Genomic DNA, 22,801 nt, shown 5'->3' with positions numbered 1-22,801 from the left:
AATATCTGGGAAGTTAAAATCCCCCATTATAAGACATTCTGATTTACTGACCCAGTCTGTTTCATTCTATACCTGTTTATTATACTCATCACAGTCATTAGGACTATAATATGCTTCTACTGATTTTAATTTTCTCAGTGTTTATGTCACACCAAACTGACTCAACATTGCACTAGTCACCTATATCACACCCTCTTTCTCTTTTGGCACTGGGAATACAATGTGGTGTGAGGAAGTGTACAATTTATCTGAATATCTGTTGCTTATTGTTTGTTTCTTCTATGTTTTACTTTTGTTGTAATCAAAGGGAGTGTCTGAATCACCCTGACAGTTTCTGCTACATATGTGGATGCTTTACACCCACAACTCAGAGGAAGAAAATCTACAGTATTATTAAAAAAAAAACAAAAAAAAAAAAACACCCTACTACTAAGCAACTACTACATTATTACTGAAAAAAATAAAATAATAAAATAATAATAAAAGTACTAAACCCTTTGTACTTTTGCTGCAAGATTTGTGATTAGGACAAGACTTGGGCTCCACAAAAAAAAAAAAAATAAATAAATAAATAAATAAAATAACAAAATTAAAAAAAGCATGACTTTTGTTGTTTCTATTGTGCAGTTCCACATTTATAATTGTTTCTGCATGATGAAAGGTAGTAATGTGAAGTTAGATTTTTTTTTTTTAGTAAAATCATTATATATTATTTTTTTTCCTTTTAGCTTAATTTTATCACCAACTTTTTATATCATAAATTGTTGAAGCACTAAGATTATATCCATAAGTGTATTATGACTTTTGTCTTTTCCAGTCTTCTATAAATATTTATCTTTGTTTTAAGGTGAATACAGTAAACCCCCGCTATTCGCGGTATCTGTATTCATGGTTTCGCGTATTCGCTGTCACTGATTTAACATAAAATGAAACCTAAAAAAATGTGAATTTTAAAGTGCCGTGAATATTTTTCGCCATAAAAAAAACATGGGCGTGGCTAAAATTATCTTTCCTGGTCAAAACAGCGCTCAGTGGATGGAGGGAGAGGGGTGACAAAATCGCCAGCGTGGATGTTTCCCGCTAATCCTTGTTCGGTATGTGTTATGCGCTTGCCATGGAAGGTTTCGTTGTTTGTTTTTAATTTATATGCTTTTAAAATTGAATAAATTTATCAATTTATAAATTGATATGCTTACAAAATTGATAAATCTACCATTTTGCAGTGTAAAACAGACTTTTTCGAGTGTGTTAACAGAAGAAAGTGACTTTATTTGGACAAATTTTTTCTAACCCGTACAAAAATATGGCTACGAATAACAAGGGAAATGTAAATGTGAAATTATCAAAGAAGGTGATGACATTAGCGAATAAAATCGAGTTATTAGACAAAATTTCTAATGGTGAAAGTGTCTTCTCAGTGGCAAAACATTATAAAATCAATTAGTCAACGGTACGATCAATCAAGAAATCGGAAGAAAAAATCCGCCATAGTGTCCGTGAAAACGTGCTAATTGCTTCAAAAATTTGCTCTATAATTCTTGATGTTAAATTAGAAAAAATAAAAAAAGCTTTAAATCTGTGGATAGAAGACCGAACTCAAAATAAAATTCCGTTAAGTTCACTCATCATTCGTGAAAAGGCAAAACACCTTTATCAACACTTTAGCGAAACTGGTGATAGCACTGGCGGGATAAGTTTTTTAGCTAGCAAAGGCGCTGGTTTGAAAGATTTGTTTGAAATTTCTAATAAATATTACATTTAATATTAAACTGTTTCTTATTTTCATTTCGATGACATATGCTTGCATGTCACTATATACTGTCTATGTACATAGTCATATTATGAAGGTACATATAATATATACATAGACAAAATTTAGACTAGTTTTTCTTATATATTTCATACTTTGGAACGGGAACCCCTTTATTATTATGGGAGCCATAACTCAGTATCCGCGTTTTCAGTATTCGCGGCATTTCTCAGGAACGTAACCCCCGCGAATAGCGGGGGTTTACTGTATATATATTTTTTGCTTACTTTTTGATAAGTTTTGGATGTCATAATGGATGGATTGATTGGTCATGATATGAGGATATAAATCACAATTTAAACACATGCTCAATTAACCACTACTATTGCAAGGTACACATATTTCCTAACTTTCTATTTTTTTTTTTCTGAATTAATATTTTAATGTGAATTGTTGTTTTGTTAAACATTGTTTTAACTTCAAAATTATAAAGTAGCTTATGCTATTTGACATTATTGAAATTACATCTGTTCTGAAAGCATGTCTTATCCTTACCTCCATGCAGCTTATTATGTGGAAGTAATTTTACACCAATTCTCACTGCTCCTGCTCAGATGCCAGAATTAATTATGAATATACTCAAATTTAAAATTAGCAATAAAACCATCTTTATATTTAATTTAAAAAGTGAGCTTATGGATTATCTACTAATATGTTTAGAACTTTAAAATTTTAATGTTTTATTAATTTTTGTATGAAAGAGTAAAATTGCCAGATTTATTGTATACTATATACTGTACATTTTAAATTTACTACTCTGCTGTATTTTGTTTAATAAAAACATTTTTAAAATCACTTTATATATATCGGCTGCCATTGCCAAGTGGTCATTTGCAAGGGTACATAAGTACACTTGCTTTGAGTGACTGGGGTTCAAGGCTGTGACTGCTAAATACGGTACTGTATTCTTTCAATCTTGTGAACTCTGACTGTGTGGTTGTTCTGGAGTATAAACAGAATATTTATTTATTATTATTATTATTATTATATGCGCATAAGGTTTATTGCAATTACTGAAAATAATTAATGATGTACTATAGTAAAAAGAAATTCCAAATCTAATATAATATTTGAATTGTTTGTTGCACAAGTTATCCTTATCTGAAATAAAAGCAGTTCACCTGTGTAAAGTTGTGTGTAAAAAGACCAAAATGAGAGGCTGTCATTTCAATCTTTTGTGAACTTGTTACATCAGGATAACTGTCACCAAAGAAGAGGAGGAGAAACATCCGTAAAATGTATGATTTTTGAGCTATATTAATAGTAAAAAATTCCAAACTTTACATAGGTGAAGTACTTTTATTTCAAGTATTTAGAATCCCAAGGCAGTCCAGTTCCATTCACTTTGGGTAATTTATTATTTGAAAAGTCTTTTAAAATTCTTTTTTACCATACCTAATTTTTTTTTATTGATGCAATAATAATGTTACTAGCAGTTATGGAAAAGCATACATGGGACACTAAATAAGTTTTGTTAAATTCATTGTTTCTGTTACTTGTGTAATAAACTGCAGCCATTATCAACCCACTGCAGGATGGAAGCCTCCTCAACAATTCATACTGAGGGAAATGGACCATAATCTGCCATGCTGGTCCAGTGCGGATTGGCAGATCGAGCGTATTTAGCAGTCAAGGGCTTGAACCCCAGTCTACTCAAAGAGCATATGCTACTGCACTCCTACTCCTGACCACTCGGCTACGGAGGTCTTACTTGTGTAATAGTCCTTACTAATTTCATAATTAAACAAGAATCTGTTCTTTTTTATGAGTGCCATAAAATGATTGTGTTAACCATGTATCAATTTACAGTATACATGTACCCTCTCCATTCTAGTTGACAAGTGTTGTCAAGTGTGTGTGTGTGTGTGTGTGTGTGTGTGTGTGTGTGTGTGTGTGTGAGTGAGTGAGTGAGTGAGTGAGTGATATGTATGACAATTCTGGATGCTCACAGATGCCATTGGCATATGTGAGTTGGAAGACAATTTGGATCATTAGTATAGAGTCCAAGTTATAAAAATATAGAAACAGTTAAAACAAAAAAAGTCATTCTTGGCACATCTTATGTACGAGGCATAGGTGATGATGATGATGACAGAATATGATGAAGACCTTGGTTATTTCTTTTTATAAATTAGGTTACCCTACTTCTGGTAATTTGATTTAAGAGATGCCAAGAAACAAATGTGACGTTTTTTTTTCTGTGGTTGCATTATTTGCTTCCTTTATGTTCAATTACATGTTTTAGTTTAATAATGCTACCATATCATACTATACTCCTTCCCTTATATCTTATAGTAGCATTAGTAATGACAATGACAAAAACTATTTTGTAAGGTCTAGCATGTTTATTACATTTAAAGGGGTGGATAATGTGTATGTACAAAATACCCTGAATAAAAAGAATGAGTATGTTATCAATACTTTTGTTGCTATATATGATATTCAGATATCATATTTAGACCTATTTCTGCACCAAGATGAGCAAGGGAAAAGTAAGTTTTTAGTTTTTTAACCTTCCCTTACCATGATAATACTGATAATGTTGAACATGTAATATTTTGATAACTGTCATTTTCACTTAATACAGTTTTATTTTATGCTTCTTAATAATTTTCTTATAGTCTCCGCTTCATATATCAGCAGAAAATGGCAATTTGTCAATTGTGAAGTTGCTGATAATCTATGAAAGTGATTTATTAGCAAAGGACAGTACTGGACAGACAGCCATGGATCTGGCAGATAAAAATGGCCATACAGAAGTGATGAAAGTATTAAAGGAGGCTGCTAGTAAGTTCATATATAATATTTAAAATTTACACTATGTACAGATCTCCAAACTCGTGTGATTTATTTAGGGACTTTTTTTTTTTTTAGCCCCTTCATATTCTTGCATGCTGTTATTTTTTTTTTGTTTTTGAAATAGAAATCTTCATTATACTTGTACATGTTATTAAAAGCAGGAGAAATATGCAGGAAATTTAAATTATGACACTGCTCTGTGCTGACTAATGTTTTTATGATAAAAACAAACTTAGATTACATTAGAAAATATTTTTTAGCATGGTATATTTGATATGCTGTCTATAAAATATAGGCTATGCTCTCATAGCCTACATATTTTTATCCGGTGGGAGTACATCACATTATTCTCTTTAGTTCTTATTTTGACCAGTCATCTAACATTTCTTTTGCAGTTTTATCAGTAGATATTTCCTCTGATTTCACACAAGGGGATTATTTTCCTATATATATATGATTACTACTGTAGGAGTATAATTGGTACTATATAGGTACTCAAAGAGTATTAAAACGTTGGCATAAAAGTAATTGAAATTCAAGGGAAATTGAGTACTATTACTATACTTATCCTTACCTCCTTTCTCCTTACGTTAGCATAAGCTTTCTATTGCACATGTATAAAATAAATAAAAAACACCACAACTGAAGTGAAAATTATGATTGGCACTCTTTTTCTATATTATTTGTTTCAAAGCTATCTGTCGGGCTAGCTGTTATCTTGCCTGTTTGCTGTTAAATTTAAAGTTTAGCATAGATTGCCTTTATGTTTATAATTTGGACCTAGTTAAACAGGCAGATAGCCTTGCTAATTATTGGTGGGATATATTGAATGGTGTTAGCCCTAGAAAAAGTGCCATTCATTGTATCCAATTATCAATAATTATCTACATAATCATTATTCTATTATCAATAATTTGCTACATAATCATTATTTTATTGCTAATTATATGTTTATTTATATGGTATAGCAATGTAAACCAACACAGACTATATTAGTCTTTATAGGTTCTTTTGGCCTTATTAGTACTTTTATGCCAATGTTTTAATACTCTTTGAGTACCCATATAGTACCAATTATACTACTACAGGAGTAATTAGATTACAAACTGATGTAGTGTTTAATCTACAATTGATGGCATTAATCTGATCTGATATACATTTTACTTCTATTCTTATATTTCATAATATATATATATATAGCTCATCCTGCTGTAACGCTTACTCTACCATTATGTGCACAAAAATTCAAAGTTATGTGTGCACAAAACCCATGCACTGTCATGTTATGCTCCTTTTCACTGGCATCATTTCATTTTATGGTTGTCTGTGAGCACATGTTGCATATTTTGATTTGTGATATATTTCGTGTATAAGAATTTCTATACAGTTCATATATATTTATTCTTGCTACCTGTACTGTATTAAAATGAGTGCAAAAAGATGATAGTATTTAAAAAAAAAACGGAAAGCATTAAATATTGAAATAAAATTGGCAGTTCTAAAGTTTTGACAAAAATGGTTTCTGATATGGATGCAGACATTTAAAGAAGTGGCATATTCAAAAGAAAATTGGATGATCTGGTGGTTGGTTACAGATTTATATTAGGAAAAAAAAAAAAGCCAAGCTAGACAGCTGACTTTACAATTTTTTTTTTTTTTTTTTTTAAACCAGTCCAATACACGCTTTGCCTCCCTTCTCTGACTGAAAAATCTGGCCATCAAAAACAAAACAATATTGCCCTGGAGGTATGTTTTTAATATGTTATATACCAATCATAGCATAATATATATTGAACAAAATAAGTTCGAAAATGTAATAAATAATGATGGTTTATAGCTTTCATGGAACCTATCCTTGACTGTTATACAAAATTGTGCATTCTGTACTGTGCATTTTTATTACAAGCTGTATTTTTTGGGAATATATGTTGCATGTTATGTTATAGCAGGATCTTCTGTATAGTTAAATTTAATTTTCTCTCTCCATTTCACTTTTACTCACTGCTTAGTTATTTGATTTTCTTTTCTAGGTACAGTCAGTTCTGCTATAACGCGATACATGTGTTCCTAAAAATCTCTGCATTATGGTATTTCACGCATTAAAAGCAACAGGGCTTATGGGAAAATAGGGATAGGGGCAGAGCACTCAAAAAAAAAAAAAAAATGTTAAGTCTGGTAAGTAAAACACTAAAAAAAGTTAGAAACAATAAAATTGCCAACACAGGTTTAAACATCTTAAATTTCTAAAAAATAAATATTACAGTAAATATAGCACTTTACCTTGACAAGATATAAAGTTTGTTTGATTAATATTTATATTCACTGAATTTTTTATTTATTTATTTTATTTTAAAATTTAAAACAGTAAAAAAGATAAGCAATCAATGACGATGAACACGGGACGCACAAATTGCACAAGTGAGACAAGTTTACGAAGCTTAAAAAATAGGAATGAAGAGAAGATTCTGAAAATTTATTTGTTTTTTAAATGATTTTAATGAAGGGGAAACACATTTCACCATAATAACATAAAAACCCACAATTCCAGTTATCGGTATTATTGCAAATGCAATAAGATCGAGTTCACTACCCATTTTTATAATTAGATTTCACTAACTGAAAAGCTCAATAAACCGGGAACTGCAAATTGTTTTTATTGTTTTATGGTAGTGACTTCCAGAAATGTGCTCACATTATCACTCCTCATGAAATTTCTGTTTGAACAGAAAAATGTGAGCTCCTGAAAACATGAGTAGGCCTATAATATCACATGTCATCTTGTGAATACAGCAAATGACAGCAGTGTCTCCCCGACCAATACAACTGCAGTAATTGGGAAATATAGCTATCACACATTTGACGTTTGGCATTGTTTAAATTTTGTAAACTTGCATGTATTGCTGTACAGGTTGCTATGTTCAGCTTGGTGCCGGGTTTTGCATTCACCCAGTGTTACTTTCAGATGAAATTGTGCATAAGCCAATGCAAAAATCTGCTATAATGTGCATTTTTGCAACACGAAAATGCACATTATAGCAGAACTGACTGTACATACATAGCATAGGAGCCTTGATTCATTTGAAGCAGTTTATTTTGCTTCAAGATGTTATTAAAATACTAAGTTTGGCAGTCACTGGAGACTTGGGCTTTGTCCTCATAAGATGAGATACCATTGGTTCTCTTTTCTCTGTGATTAATATTTTTATCATTACTTATCCTTTACTTTTTTTGGAAAGTTGTAGCCATTTCTGGATCACAGTTTGTGGTGGTCTTAGTTTTAGTTAATTATATTTTAAATATACAGGGGTTGTAGTGAATTAGATCTTCATAACATCTCATGATTTGTATTATTTTTTAGGTAGTTTGGCTATTTTTATGAGTACATTTATTGTATAGATTCCCAGGAAGATTTCATGATTCACAGAATTCTGTAGCTTATTGAAGTACTCTGGTTTATGGTTCCCCTTAACCTCATTTAGAGACCTTTTTAGACATCCACAAATTTCCTTCAGGAACTCCACGAGTCCCTTCACCTCACCTCTTTTTTGTTGTTACTGTCTTTGATTTCTGTAGGAATTTGTAAATACTGTAATTCAGTTTTATTTATCACTTTATTATTTAATTATTTATTATTAATTTGGTTCTACAAACTGTATATAATTTGATAAAATTTTTAGGTACACCCTCTTATCTACTCATTTAGGGAGGTATTGCAACAACATGCAGTCACTTGTTTTTTTAATAATAAATATTCTGTCATCACAGGGAAGTGTCATATTTAATTATCATTACATTTATTCTTATACAGATGCAGTAATCACTGAATTATGACCACCCCATGCGTAATAGATTATACCACATAGCTTGCAGTAAAAGGCCAAACAGCTTCCTATGCTAGAGAAGTGGTAATTTGCATCTAGTCATGCAAGTCAAAGTGATAAAGTTATGGGATGTAGTAAAGATATTACGGAGTTTCAAAAGGGCATGATTGTGGGAGCTCATGTGTCAGGTGGTTCCATATTGGAAACAGCATGTCTTGTTGGTTGCTCATGGCTCACTGTACAACAGAACAAAGATTGATGTTGAACAGGTCAAACCACCCCCTGCCGACAGACCTGTAAAGGATTGTGCAAAGTGGATGTTCACGGTAGGTGAAGGGAGCAGCATGTTGTACAGGCTGTATGGCTGGTTACTGTGTAACAGTTGAAATCGAAAGAACAATATCCTAAATGATGATGCACCGCACACTCAGATATATAGGTTTCACTGCAGGTGACTTAAGAGACACCCTATTCTCACCACTGATCGTCGACAGCAAATGCTGTGGTGTCAACAACATGCTGGTTTGGAAACTGAAGAACTGGAAATGAGTGTGCTGGTTGAATGAGTCCAAACACCTGGTGCAACATGCTGATGAATGCCTTTGTGTGGCACAAGCAACACGAGTCCATGAGACACACTATAGCCATAGCAGCTAATGCGCCAATAAACAAACAACCACATGCGCACACACACACACACACACACATCTAGTGGAGTCGTCAAGTCCATGGACCCATTGTGCATGGCCCACTATATGGGTTGCTTAATATGGGGTATGTTTTGTTAGCAAGAACTAGGATCCCTGGTGTATGGACCATTGTTTCACTGATGAGGTCTACTTGCAGCTCTTAGAAGACTATGTGCACCTTGCCATGTTGCATTTTTTCCCCAGACAGAAACAGGATCTTCCAAGATAATAATGCGGCATGTCATCAAGCCTGCACTGTGCACGAGTGGTTTGAGGAATACAGTGAAGATATCACCCATCTTAATTGGCCTCCAAATTTGCTTAACCCCAATCCATTTGAACACCTGTAGTACGTTTGGAAATGGGAAGCAAGGGGTGTATGGACATGATCTGCAGCCATTCTGTGTGCAAGGCAGCATGGCTGCAGATCTCTGCAGTCATCCTCAGATATCTAGTGGAGTCAGTGCTTAGGCAAATAGCATCTGTTCACTGTATGAACAGTGATTGGTCTAGTAGTATTAGGTAGGTGGTCATAATTCAGTGATCACTGTGTGCATGTGCACGCTATATACCTTGAGGTTCTCAACAGCGAGTGTAGCCAACAATAATGAAACATTTACATAGCAAGAAACAGTAAAAAAATATTAAATTAAAGCTGGTAAGTGCAAAAATTTCAGACACAGTAACCCTTGGCAACCAACTTGAACAATGAATAGTTACAGTCTACCAGCCATGTGGTCAAAGTCTGTTATTGGCTTGTGTGTAGCAGAGCATTTTCTGTCATCTATTTTGAACCATCCTCTTAAAACAGGCTAGTAGTGATTACCTAATGGCCACATAGCTAGTGGACTGCATTTGTTCTTCTGTGTGCTATTGTGTCTGCTGTTTTTGCAGTTACATAGTTATAGTTTAATGTTTTGCTATTGTTTATATAACTTTTTAGTTATTGTGGCCTGTGGCCACTGAGGACCCTCACGGTTAAACACATTGTGTAACCCCCCCCCCTTTACACATTGAAGAGTCTCTTTTCATTAATGAAATAGCAACAGTTTAATAACAGTGGTAAAAGTAAGTAACATAAATTATGTAACTTTTATGTCTATTCTGCAACATAATCAAGAAATATTCTATAAATGTATGTAAGTTTTATATATCTAATTATATAATATATAATTGTTATATGTAAATTTTATGTTTTCTGCCATGCCAATAGAATCAAGAAAGAACATTTATTATATACATGACAGCTATTCAAAACATAGTGGCAGCCTATGTTTTGAATAAATCCTTCAGTAGATCCTTCTTAAAACTCCTAATGTGGGAGATGATGTACGCAAGGGCATAAATTTAAATTTAGAGGGGATAATTGTAGAAGTGGATGTTTAAAAATTTTAATTTAGTCAAAGAGTGATTGACATTGTTGGAATAAATTCCCATCTACCCTTATGAAATGCAAAAGTTTATCTGAATTTAAGAAGGGATTAACACTTGATTGAATGAATATATTAACCAAGCGTAAACATTGTAAATATCATGATGCTTCCTGTACACCACAACCCATAAACATTTCTTTTCCTCCAGACCAATCAAAATTCTAGGCCAAGGATCCCTTGGTTTTTTTATTTGCAGATCTATAGGAAAAAAATTGATTTCACTTTTTTTGTCTTTATGTATAGCTGTTGAATATCATGCAAATGCTTGCAGATCTCTTGTAAAGTTTTAATTTTATGTAAAGCCACTGATCGAATAACCAAATGTTCCAAAATGTTTGGTTTGTAATTATGTAAATAACTTAATATGATAGCATAGCTTAATTTATTATGGTACTCACCTTTTTTTTATAATCTGCAATTGATGTTTGAATAGGGTGGATGATAATTTTAATTGAAATCAGGAGTAAGTAAGTTGGGGTTTAAAAACAGAAGTTAAAATATGCGCAAGGAAGTAGAAGTAGTAGTAGTAGTAGTGGCACATGATGCAAGAAAGCAAGTGTAGGAGCTTATGCAGCATCAGCCAAAAAAAAAAAAAAAAGAAAAAAAATCACACCATTCCCTCCAAATGCCTGTCCAGTTCCTCCTTAAATTTATTTAACCTATCAACTTCCACAACGAGAGATGGAAGTTTGTTCCAGCAATTAACCACCCGCTGGCTAAAGGCAAATTTCCGCACATCTATTCTACATCTGTCCTTTCTTAATTTGAACTTATGTCCCCGTAGGTTCGTAATCTGAACAAGTGGAAGGATCCCATCAGAATTCAGCGTGCTCAACCCATTCAAGGCCTTATAGACCTCAATCAGATCACCGCGCAGGTGCCTAGTCTCCAGCCACTGCAATTTGCAGAACTTAAGCCTCTCTTGGTAAGAGAATCCCTTCATTCCCCTCACCAATCGTGTTGCTCTTCTCTGTACACGCTCAAGCAAATCTACATCCTTCCTAAAATGAGGCCTTCAGACCTGTACGCAGTACTCAAGGCGTGGCCTGACCATTGCCTTATACAGAGGGACAATCACCTCCTTTTCCCTGCTAGCAAAATTCCTATATATCATTGACAAAACCCCATGACCTGCCCTAGCAGCCTGTCTGCATTGCTCAGAAAACTTCATATCTGACTGCACAATTACTCCCAGGTCTTTTTCATTTTCTACCACCTTAAGTGTAGTACCACACAGTTGGTACGTTTCTCTGGGGTTACTTCTACCCATATGCAGTACTTTGCATTTGTCAAGGTTGAACTTCAGTTGCCACTTCTTAGCCCATCTGCCCAAATTATCTAGATCCTGTTGCAGTAGCACACTGCCATTACTGTCATTAACAACCCTGCCAACCTTTGTGTCATCTGCAAACTTCGACATTAAGCCTGATATACCTTCATCAATATCATTGATAAATACACAAAACAACAGTGGACCCAACACCGAACCCTGTGGGACTCCACTAATAACATTAGTCCACGAAGAGCAGCACCCATTGATTACCACCCTCTGTCTTCTCCCACTTAACCATCCTTTTATCCATTGTAGCAACTTACCCTTAATACCATTCTGCTCCAATTTGTACAGTAGTCTTCCATGTGCAACAGTGTCAAAAGCTTTCCTGAAATCCAAGTATATGATATCAAAATTATTTTTCGCATCCAGTTCCTTTGTGACCACATCATAATAACCAATCAAATTTGTCAGACAAGACTTTCCCTTAACAAACCCATGCTGTGTTTGAATTATTGCTGCAGTCTTGTCTAGATGATCCTGCAATGCATCTTTAACCAGTGACTCCATTATTTTACCCGGAACAGAAGTTAAACTAACTGGTCTGTAATTACTCGTGTCACCCTTCGATCCACCTTTGTGAATTGGGGACACATTTGCACATCTCCAGTCCGTGGGAACTTCCCCTGAGTCCAAGGATGCTCTCATAATTATGGCTAAGGGTTTGCGGCGCCTCCATAGCCAGGTGGGAAGGAGCAGCAGTGCGTAGCACATGCTTCTTGATTAGACCGGGGTTCGAACCCATCACCACCAAATACGGAGGATGCGGAAAGGTCAGGGAATGACCACCGCATATCCCGGAGCAATATAGCCTTAGTTGCTAATGCTCCTGAAAACCAAATAACAGCTAAGGGTTTGCTTAGTTGCTTTGCCGCCTCCTTTAAAATAACTGGATAGATCCCATCCACCCCAGGTGCCTTTCTTATGTTTAACTTCAACAATTTCTCCTCCACTTTGCTCTCAGTTATTATAAAATCATTAAGCACACTGCTACAATTTGATAACCTTCTTCCATTTTCAAACTGTAATAATTCCTCACATGTGAATGTAGATGCAAAATACTCATTCAGTTTGTTTGCTATCTGAGCAGGATCATCAACAGTCGAACCATCGATGTCAAGTGGACAAATCATATTCATCCCCTTCCTTTTAGAGTTTATATAAGTAAAGAATTCCTTGCTGTTTTTCTTAGCATCCCTTGCCAAAGATTTCTTGTAATCCGCCTTCGCCTGCCGAACCTCCTTTGTGACCTGATTACAGACTAGCTTATATCTGCCACAGGCTTCTGCGTCACCTGATAATTTATATGCATCCCATGCATTTTTCTTCTCTGTCACGAGTCTCATTAGTTCATTTGATAACCATTTAGGCCTAAACCTTGAACGATATTTCTTAATCGGTATATAAAGTCTAGTAGCTTCCATGATTAATTCCTTGAATGCTTCCCACTTAGAATTTACTGTTTGTAACATCGTCAGTTGATCCCACTGTACAGAATTTAAAAACTGTCTGAGACCACTGTACTCCCCTTTACGGAAGCAAAAACCCTTTCCTTTACCCCTGACGGTAGTTACCTCTTTGAGTAAATCCCACTTCAGCACACTGTGATCACTGCCACCTAGTGGTTCCTTTATTTGCAAATTCTTAATACACGAATGATCACTGCTGATAACCAGATCAAGAGTGTTACTTTCTCTGGTTGCCTCTCGAACATGCTGCTGCAGAAAAAAATCATCCAATAAATCCACAAAAGTCTGACTAGTGTGTGAGTGACCAACCCACAAGTTCCAGTCAATATCTGGGAAGTTAAAATCTCCCATTATAAGACATTCTGATTTACTGGCCCACTCTATTTCTCTGTACAATTGTTCATTGTACTCATTCAAGTCATTAGGCCTATAACACACTCCTACCCTTATTTTTCCTTTCGCAGTGCTTATCTCACACCAAACTGACTCAACAGAGCACTGTTCATCTATATTAACTGGGTGCACTTCCTTTGATTTTATGTTTTTCTTAATTAACAGCATAACCCCTCCTCCCTTTCTATCTTTTCTGTACACATTGTACTCCCCAAATTCCAGTTCTGCATTCCTTATATCTTTGTGACACCACGTCTCTGCTATCCCAACAATATCCGCCTTTGATGTCTTGACCAACACTTCAAATTCATCAAATTTATTTACTATACTTCTAGCATTGGTATACATGCTCCTATGCCTATTCCTTGTTACCCTAACACATCCCATATACCCAACTATTCCATGATGACTGCCATCCGTCCCTGAAACCCCCAACACCCCTCGCTCCAGGTCGCTTCTTATTCTAATAGAAGTTGTGCAAGAATCACCTTCACCTCTGCCTGCGGTTACTGTTAAACTATTAGTCTTTGTATCCCCCCAAACTAGCAGTTTTCCGACCCACCTAACACTGCCTCGATAGCATCAGCAAATATTCTTGCACCCTTTCTATTTAAGTGTATCCCATCCCTGTAGAAGCAATCTCTCCTGTTAACAAGTACAGACCAGGCTGAAAAAAATTGTACCCCTTGAGCCTTGCACAATCTTTCCAGGGCCGAATTGATCGACAGGGCTCTCATCATATACTCCCTCCTATCGTGTCTGGGCAGAATTGCAGACACTTTCAAATTCAACCCTATTTCACGGCTTTTTTTCAACAGTGACCTGTACTTGTTGAGTAATTCCGCCGGTCTCCTACTCTTAATATCATTAGTGCCAACGTGTACAACTATATCACCTTTTGTGCCCTTGAAAGATGATATCCGCTCTACAACGTCATCAACCTTTGCCCCTGGCAGATATACCCTGGTCCTGTTCCACCTATCCTTTTTACAAAGAATGTTCCCGGTTTCCCTGACAATAGAGTCACCAACAACTACTAGTTCCTGTGGGACCAGCGCATTCTGCCTTAGGGGTTGCCGGTGTGTTGCGTGATGACCAAGTGCAAGCTCTGGCGTTGATGTGGGCAGCTGAGAGCCTGATGGGCCCCTCAATTTAGATCTTTCGAGGGCATCCACCCTGTCCTTCAAACTCTCATATAGGCCCATAACGCTGAGTTGTCGCCTGATTTCCTTACACTCCTTACATCGCGCACACACAAAGACATCCCCCATGGCAATATCATGTTCCGTTCCAGAGAATTCGGCAAACATTTCACGAGCTACACATTTTTTTAGGCTGTGATGCGTTGGAGAATTGCCACCCTCAGTTCTCCCCCGAGTCACAGCACTCCTGCCACTTTGTGCCCGTTGCTTTGCTGCTCTAGTTTGGGGCATGGTAGTTTAAATTAATAAAATCAATAAATTAAATGTCAATAGTATTTGAATAGAAACTATTAAATAGAAACAGTGAAGCGTATTACTATATAATTATGCGAAGTGCACGTCTTCGTCCTTGGTTGTCAATATTAAAGTTGCAAATAAATGGTTAATACTGGAGGCCAATAGCCATAACAAGTGGCTTTCGTTATCCATGTCTTCAGTTGGCAATGATGGGTTGAGAGTGAGCGTGTGTATTTAAGAAAGCTAAGTTCCCATGATGCTCCTGGTTATACATGTGGAAATCTCAGGTGCATGAGATTCCAAGCTGGTGCAATGTTGTAAGGTAGTTTGGTATTTAATATTTGGAGATTGGAATGGTGGAGGAACCATTCTATGACTAGGGCTTCATATTGGAAGATTTTAAAACTGGATTTTAATTTGATAATGGGAATGGCTGAGTCTACTAAGGGGGTGTGATTGTGAGATTTAACAATCTCACAATCACACATATGATGCTAGTTCTGTGTTGGTTTGGCCTGTCTTAAAACTATTGTAATGGTAGTACGCACGTGTGTTTGATGTTTTAATAGAACCATATTTTGAAGTTATGCTACCAATGTAACATGCATTGCAGTTAGGTTGACATTTTATTAGGTAAATAATATTGTTCATATTTTTGTATGAATTAAATAATGAGCCAAGTTTATTATAAGTTGAGAATGTGAGGGTGATGTCGGTACCTTTGAATATGCGGTGGAACTGATTGTAAAAATTATTATGGTATGGTAGGATAATACTTAGATTATTATTAGAGGTGTGTTTGGGTGGATTGTTAATATTATTTTGGACAGTGAAAATGGTTTGTTGAATTAATTGAGTAGGGTACCTTCTAGATATGAATTTTATTGTAAGATATTGAAGTTCATGATTGAGATCATTTTGTGTAGAACTGTATTTTATAGCATTAATCATTATTAACCATTTATTTTCAACTTTACTACTCCAGTATTAACCATTTATTTTCAACTTGAATATTGACAACCAAGGACGAAGACGGGCACTTCTACTTCCTTGCACATATTTTAACTTCTGTTTTTAAACCCCAACTTACTTACTCCTAATTTCAATTAAAATTATCATCCACCCTATTCAAACATCAATTGCAGATTATAAAAAAAAAGCGAGTACCATAATAAATTAAGCTATGCTATCATATTAAGTCAATTATAAATGGTATTTTAAGTAATCTACAATTATCGAATTATGTAAATAATTAAATTTTTCAAAATTATAATTAATTTATAGCAATAGCTTAATTTGTCCAGTACTCACCTCTTCATCCATATTTATAACTTGAAGTTCATAAAAAAAGATAAAAGTGAAAGTTTAACTACATTAAAAAATTAAGACTATGCCCAGGGGAAGAAGTGCACTATTGTTTTCCCAGTTGTCATCCATAAGAGCAAGTGCCATGTTATGGCACTCTCACTTTCTCACTTTTATAACTAAATTATTAATTTTTATCCAAAAGGCTGTATCTTTTATATAAATCTACTATCTAGTAATTAATTTAGAAAATAACAATCATATTCATAATCATGGTCATATTCTTAAAATTAATATAAATTCAGCTATTCTGTAGCTTTTCTTTAACTCTGTTTAGCAGTTTTTGTGAATTGCACAGTGGTTATAATCATTGTCCCCTCCCACACCAGGTAGAAAAGGCCCAGGTTCAAATCCTGTGAATGATGCAAGTAACTTTTGTGGGCTTTTTTCACTACATGGCTGAGTTAGTTGGTCTCAGGCAGGTATAGCAAGGTTCCCCCACCCACAAACTCAGGTTTGTTTTTTTGTCCAGCAAAGCAGGCAAACTGACCAGAGAACACACACAATTTATAGATATAATAAGTTCAGCAAAAATGCACAGTGTTTAATACAATAGATGCTGCTAGGTAGCAATTCTAAGAAATAAGAGAGATTGAAATTTTAAAAATTTCATTATTGTCATTATTATAATCATATAAATTAATATTTAAATAAAGGAACCCCATTTAAATAAATATTTAAATGGGGTTCACTGTAAATATTTACAGTGAACTTTCAGTAGTAAATTTTGGGCAGCTTGCATATGCATAAAGTGCCTATAGTTAACCCCATGTCCATTCTTACATAATAACTATACTCCCAGTGAACAGATTTTCATGAAATTTTACATTTGGGTCTTTTGGAAAGATTTGTGAAGCCACCCCTAATTTTGTTGAAATTGGACTATAGTAAATATTTGGTGTATATATTTTTTTTTTCCTGAAAAAATTTGAATTATCTCTATGTAAATAGATCCCATCATAGCCAAGCATGAGAGTACAGACACACACACACACACACACACACGAGTGACTATGGTTCAGGGCCACATGGCTATTAATATGATGATATTGCTAGTATTCTTTTTTGTGAATTCCTCTGACCTTGTGGTTGTCCCAGAGTATAAACAGCAAATTTCTTTTATTCATTTATGATTGGGCATTGGTTGATAATGAAAAGTCAAATTGACGCTAAATTTTCAGGCTATGTTCTGCTACCTTCAGATAGGTTTCAGGATCAATTTTAATATCCCTCAAGAGTTCCCCCCATAGATCTATATTAGTTTTGAATGTTCAAGCATTAATCAAGATAAGAGTTGTGTGAATACCAAATTTTCTGTTATGTTTCCTTAATCCGTAAGAAGCTTCTATGACCAATTATGATTCCCCATTCCCCTTTGAATTGTCATGTTGTGGTCTGAGCTGCTTTTCACTACAAAAAATCAAATGCTCAGATCACTGAGCATTTCATTTTTGTGCAAATGATTTGAACTGATCAATTCAAATCATTGTGCTTGTACTGGTCAGTTGCTTTCTGTGTGTCCATAGCTAGTGAGAGAATTAATATGTGTTCCTAACACGGACAACAGGTTTTGGTTAACCTATGTTTTACATAAGAGTATAAGCATCTTACATAAGTATCGTCCCAACCAACCAACCAAAACAGTTTTATTGGTTAGTTGGGAGGTCCCCCAACCAACCTCAGTTGATTGATAGGAATAATAAGTACTGGTGGATCTGCTTCAGTATTGTGTGTGTTTAAGTGTGAAAGAGAGAACTTGATTGTTGCACATAGATCTCAGTGGGAAGAAGCAGAAGAGGAGAAAGAGTGGTAATCAGTGTATCATCATGTATTGAAGGTAAGGCAGAGCTAATGGTAATTTCCATCAGTTCTTTTCAGAAAAACATTTCTAGAATGAACAGATTCTGTCCCCCCCCCCCATGGAAGTAAAGATAGTTATAGTAAGATGTGTAAACCTCACTCGATATGCTGAGTAGTAACCAGGAGTAAGCAACCCTTTCCTGCAGCATACTATATATCATGTTGTGAAAGTATGTCTATGAGCTATCAGAATCAATAATCCTCCACAGTAGTGAAGGGTTAAGTTTCAATAGCAAAAGCTTAATATATGGCATTCGCCTTAGACGATCTGCAATTGTTGTTGGGTGAATTGATGACTAAATGTTTTGGGGTTTGAGTAATTTAAAAATTGGTAAGTTTATGGGATGAGAATAAATTAATTTAAAACGGAATTAAAATATGCGCAAGGAAGCAGAAGTGCACAACTCCGTCCCTGGTTGTCATTAAGAATAAATTAAAAACTCTAAAATATGTGAAACAGATGAAGCCAATAATCATAACGATAGACTTTCGTTTTGTTAAAAACGTCTTCACTATTATCCTCATCCTTCAAACAGGCCTCTAGGGTTGGGTAAATTCGTATTGTGATTTTAAATGTTTCTCACCAGCACAAATTAAAATAAGACACGGAAACTGGAATTTAAAGGGGAAAAAAAAAAAAAAAAACTGTGTTTACTACTATATTTATAATTAAAATAACTTTACAACAAAAAAGGAATAACAAACATAAAATATTTAATATATATATATATATATATATATATATATATATATATATATATATCAAATAAAATACCGGGTTAAGAGCAATAAAACCAACCGTAGCTTTCGAAGGCTCCTGCCTTCTTCTTCAGCGGTAGCTTCCTTGTACTGCGATGCATCTTAAGTACCAGCAGGTTCATGGTCTAAATCAAGTGTTTCATTGCCACGTGTTCTATTCTCCTATGTACTGGGACCAGAAGCAGCTTGGGAGCGCATCATATAAAATCGTTCATCCTTTCTGAGGATCGTAGCCTCAAAGAGGGGATGAATCCTCAAACCTTTGTCTCTATTGATGTTCTCTGTCGAATTAATCCGCAAACTCTCGAGCCACTTGCGGTCCCAGAATTTTATTTGATGTATATATATATTTTAAATATTTTGTTTGTTATTCCTTTTTAGTTGTAAAGTTATTTTAATTGTAAATATAGTAGTAAACACACAGTTTTTTTTTTTTTAAATTCCAGTTTCCGTGTCTTATTTTAATATGTGGTTGGTGAGAAACATTTAAAATCACAATATTGGCCTCATCTGTTTGACATATTTTAGAGTTTTTAATTAATTTATTCTTCACGACAACCAGGGACGGAGTTGTGCACTTCTGCTTCCTTGCGCATATTTTAATTCCGTTTTAAATTAATTTATTCTCATCCTGTAAACTTACCAATTTTTAAATTACCCAAACCCCAAAAATTTAGTCATCAATTCACCCAACAACAATTGCAGATCGTCTAAGGTGAGTACCGTATATTAAGCTTTTGCTATTGAAACTTAGTCCAACAACTTGGTACTTTAAGAATTCTATAATTTATCTAATAGTGAAGGGTTATCGATTCTGACTGTACAACACCAAATGTTTTTGCTAACTACATGAAGGAATTACTGTATACATTAAGCACTAGTAATAAAAATAGTTTATATATATATATATATATATATACACCTAATTCTGTTTTTACACGATAGATACGTTCCTGAAAAATACGTGTAAAAAAAATTCGTGTAAAAAAATACATTGTATTTATGGAAGAAAAGAAGATTGGTTCCGGATCTAAAAAAATCAGTAAAAATAATTAAAAAAAACACATAAAAATATTTGTTTTAAGCTTATTATTTTATTTAAACAAAATACACATGTAATAATATGTAATTAAAATGTATTAAAATAAATTCGTATGCATATGAAATGAAAAAAAATTCTTCATGAACAAAAAAAATCTGTTTTACACATAACAAGATTTTATTCATTTTCACTTTCTGATAATAAACGGCGCATATGTTTGCGTACGACTGGAATATCACTGCCATCACTAGAAATGTTGTGGACATCGTCTTCTTCCTCTATTAATGAAATTCTTTCTGTGATCTCTTGAGCAAAATCAGCACGAGACTCCTCTGGTGCTGATGTTTCACCGGTTTTACGAACGAATTCAGTTACTGTATTAATCGTTGTGTTCGTGTTTTGGTTAGGCCGTTATATAATTCTCTGTAAGAGGCTGTCCACAACTTCAGTTCACGTTGAAACTTCCCAACGCGTTCCTCATTAGGGTCATTTTTGACAAAATGATTACCTAATTTTCTGGCCGGTTCCAGACCTTCTTTTATTAAATCTGCATTTAGAACAGGATCATTTTCTTCATTATCACTACGTTCTGTGGGATAAGGAGTACCAAGGACAACTTCTAATATTTCATCTTCGCTTAGGGCTTTGTCGGTTAACAATTTATCAATATCTTCAAACGATAGATCATCGAATCCTTCTCCACCAATTTTGTGTGCCATTGTAATGATGTTGGGAAATTCGGTCGTATTAGGGATGATGGGATCTTTGTTTTTTACACATTGTGGCCAAACCGCTTTCCAACACGCATTTAAAGTTGCTGGTTTTAATTCAGTTAACGCTAATCCAACTTGATTGATACAATCCATAATTGAGAATTTCTTCCACACATCAATGATTGTTAGTGTTTCATCATTCAGTTTGTCCAAAACGTGTTGGAATGTTCGTTTTACGTAGTATGTTTTAATTGTTGCAATTATACCTTGGTCTAGCGGTTGTATCAAAGATGTAGTATTAGGTGGCAGAAATAAAATTTGTACGTTTGGGTGTTCCAAGACAGGATGGCCGGGTGCATTGTCAAGAATCAGAAGAACTTTAAATTCGAGACCTTTCAAATTCATATAACGTCTGACTTCTGGGACGAAACATTTGTTGAACCATTCTTTAAAAATAGTAGTGGTCACCCAGGCCTTCTTGTTTGCCATCCAGTGAACAGGCAGTTTATTGATATCTACACCTTTCATTGAACGTGGGTTTAGGGCTCGATTTACCAGCAGTGGTTTCAACATACGATCTCCTGAAGCGTTGGAGGAAAATAATAAGGTCACAGCTACCTTAAAACCACCAGCAGTTTTCTGCGATTTGGCTACATACGTTCTGTTGCATTTGTTTCCAGAAGAAACCAGTTTCATCTGCATTCCACACTTGATCAGGAGTGTATCCTCCATCTTCAATAATTTTTGAAAGTTCCTGCTGGAATACTTTAGCAGCCGATTCATCTACAGATGCAGTTTCACCTTTAAGTTTTATATTATGAAGAGCATTCCTTTTAAGAAACCCTGTCATCCAACCTGTACTCGCAGAAAATTCATACTTTCTGTTTAACTGAGATGAAATGCTTGGCTCCTTTTCTTTAATCTGTCTGTAAATTCTTAGTGCTGTTTGCTTGATGGCATTTCCATCTACTGGTACTTTTTTTTTGTGACTGATCTTCTATCCATATTACCAGAGCCTTTTCCATTTTTTCCTTGACAATATCTCTTGTATATGATGATGAATTAACACTTACTTTTGTTCCAGAACATACCGACTTCCTAATTGCAGCTTCATTTTTCTTAATAGTTCTTACGGTAGCTTCATGTACCCCAAAATGCTTTCCTAGAGACGTAGCCCCTTGTCCAGTTGCAAGACGATCTAAAATTTGAATTTTAAGTTCCAAAGAAATCGTTTTCCTTTTCATTTTGGCAATAGGCGAATTATTCGACATTATATAAGGGCTACTGAAAAATATCTCAGTTATAATTAATAAAAAAAATATGAAAAATTTGTAAACTTACAATTTATTGACTATTGGCAAAATTAATAAATTTATATGTGCACAAATTTCACTAAAGATTCTTTCACTTTGAAATAGAGCTTACTACTACATGTCTGCCGAAGATACAATGCACGAATACCGTAGATGTGCACCAAATTCAATAAAAACGTTGATGATTCATAGATACCTAGACGTACACATTGGTAAGCAAACGCACGCGTTTCGAAACGCACACACTAGCTGTTATCCAATCTATTGGTGCGTGTAATATAGAAATGATACTAATATGCCACAAATAAAAAAAAAAATTCTTACAATTTAGGCAAAAAAGAATTCATAGAAATCGTGTTAAATCAAAATGACTCGTGTAAAAAGAGAGTGAAATATTTATTTTGAATTCGTGTTAAATCAAATTCGTGTAAAAAAAGTTCGTGCAAAAACAGAATTAGGTGTATATATATATATATATATATATATATATATATATATATATATATATATAAAAACAGCTATGCTGGTTAGCATTGATTGATTAACTTTATTTGTTCTTACAG

At 34.6% G+C, this 22,801-nt stretch overlaps 1 protein-coding gene across 1 annotated transcript in view; it reads left to right on the top strand.

Annotated features, from left to right (window-relative positions):
• Positions 1 to 22,801, top strand: part of LOC150091432 (leucine-rich repeat serine/threonine-protein kinase 1-like) — a 595,643-nt gene that overhangs the window by 25,173 nt on the left and 547,669 nt on the right. The window contains exon 4 of the mRNA XM_090390319.1: positions 4,432 to 4,597. Within this exon, the coding sequence (XP_090246445.1) occupies positions 4,432 to 4,597 (166 nt within the window). The remainder of the gene's footprint in view (positions 1 to 4,431; positions 4,598 to 22,801) is intronic.

This window comes from Mastigoproctus giganteus, chromosome 1, assembly GCF_048544385.1.
Source record: "Mastigoproctus giganteus isolate SK-2022 chromosome 1, ASM4854438v1, whole genome shotgun sequence".
In the NCBI taxonomy this organism is placed as follows: Eukaryota; Metazoa; Arthropoda; class Arachnida; order Uropygi; family Thelyphonidae; genus Mastigoproctus; species Mastigoproctus giganteus.
This window is presented reverse-complemented; position numbering and strand designations above follow the sequence as displayed.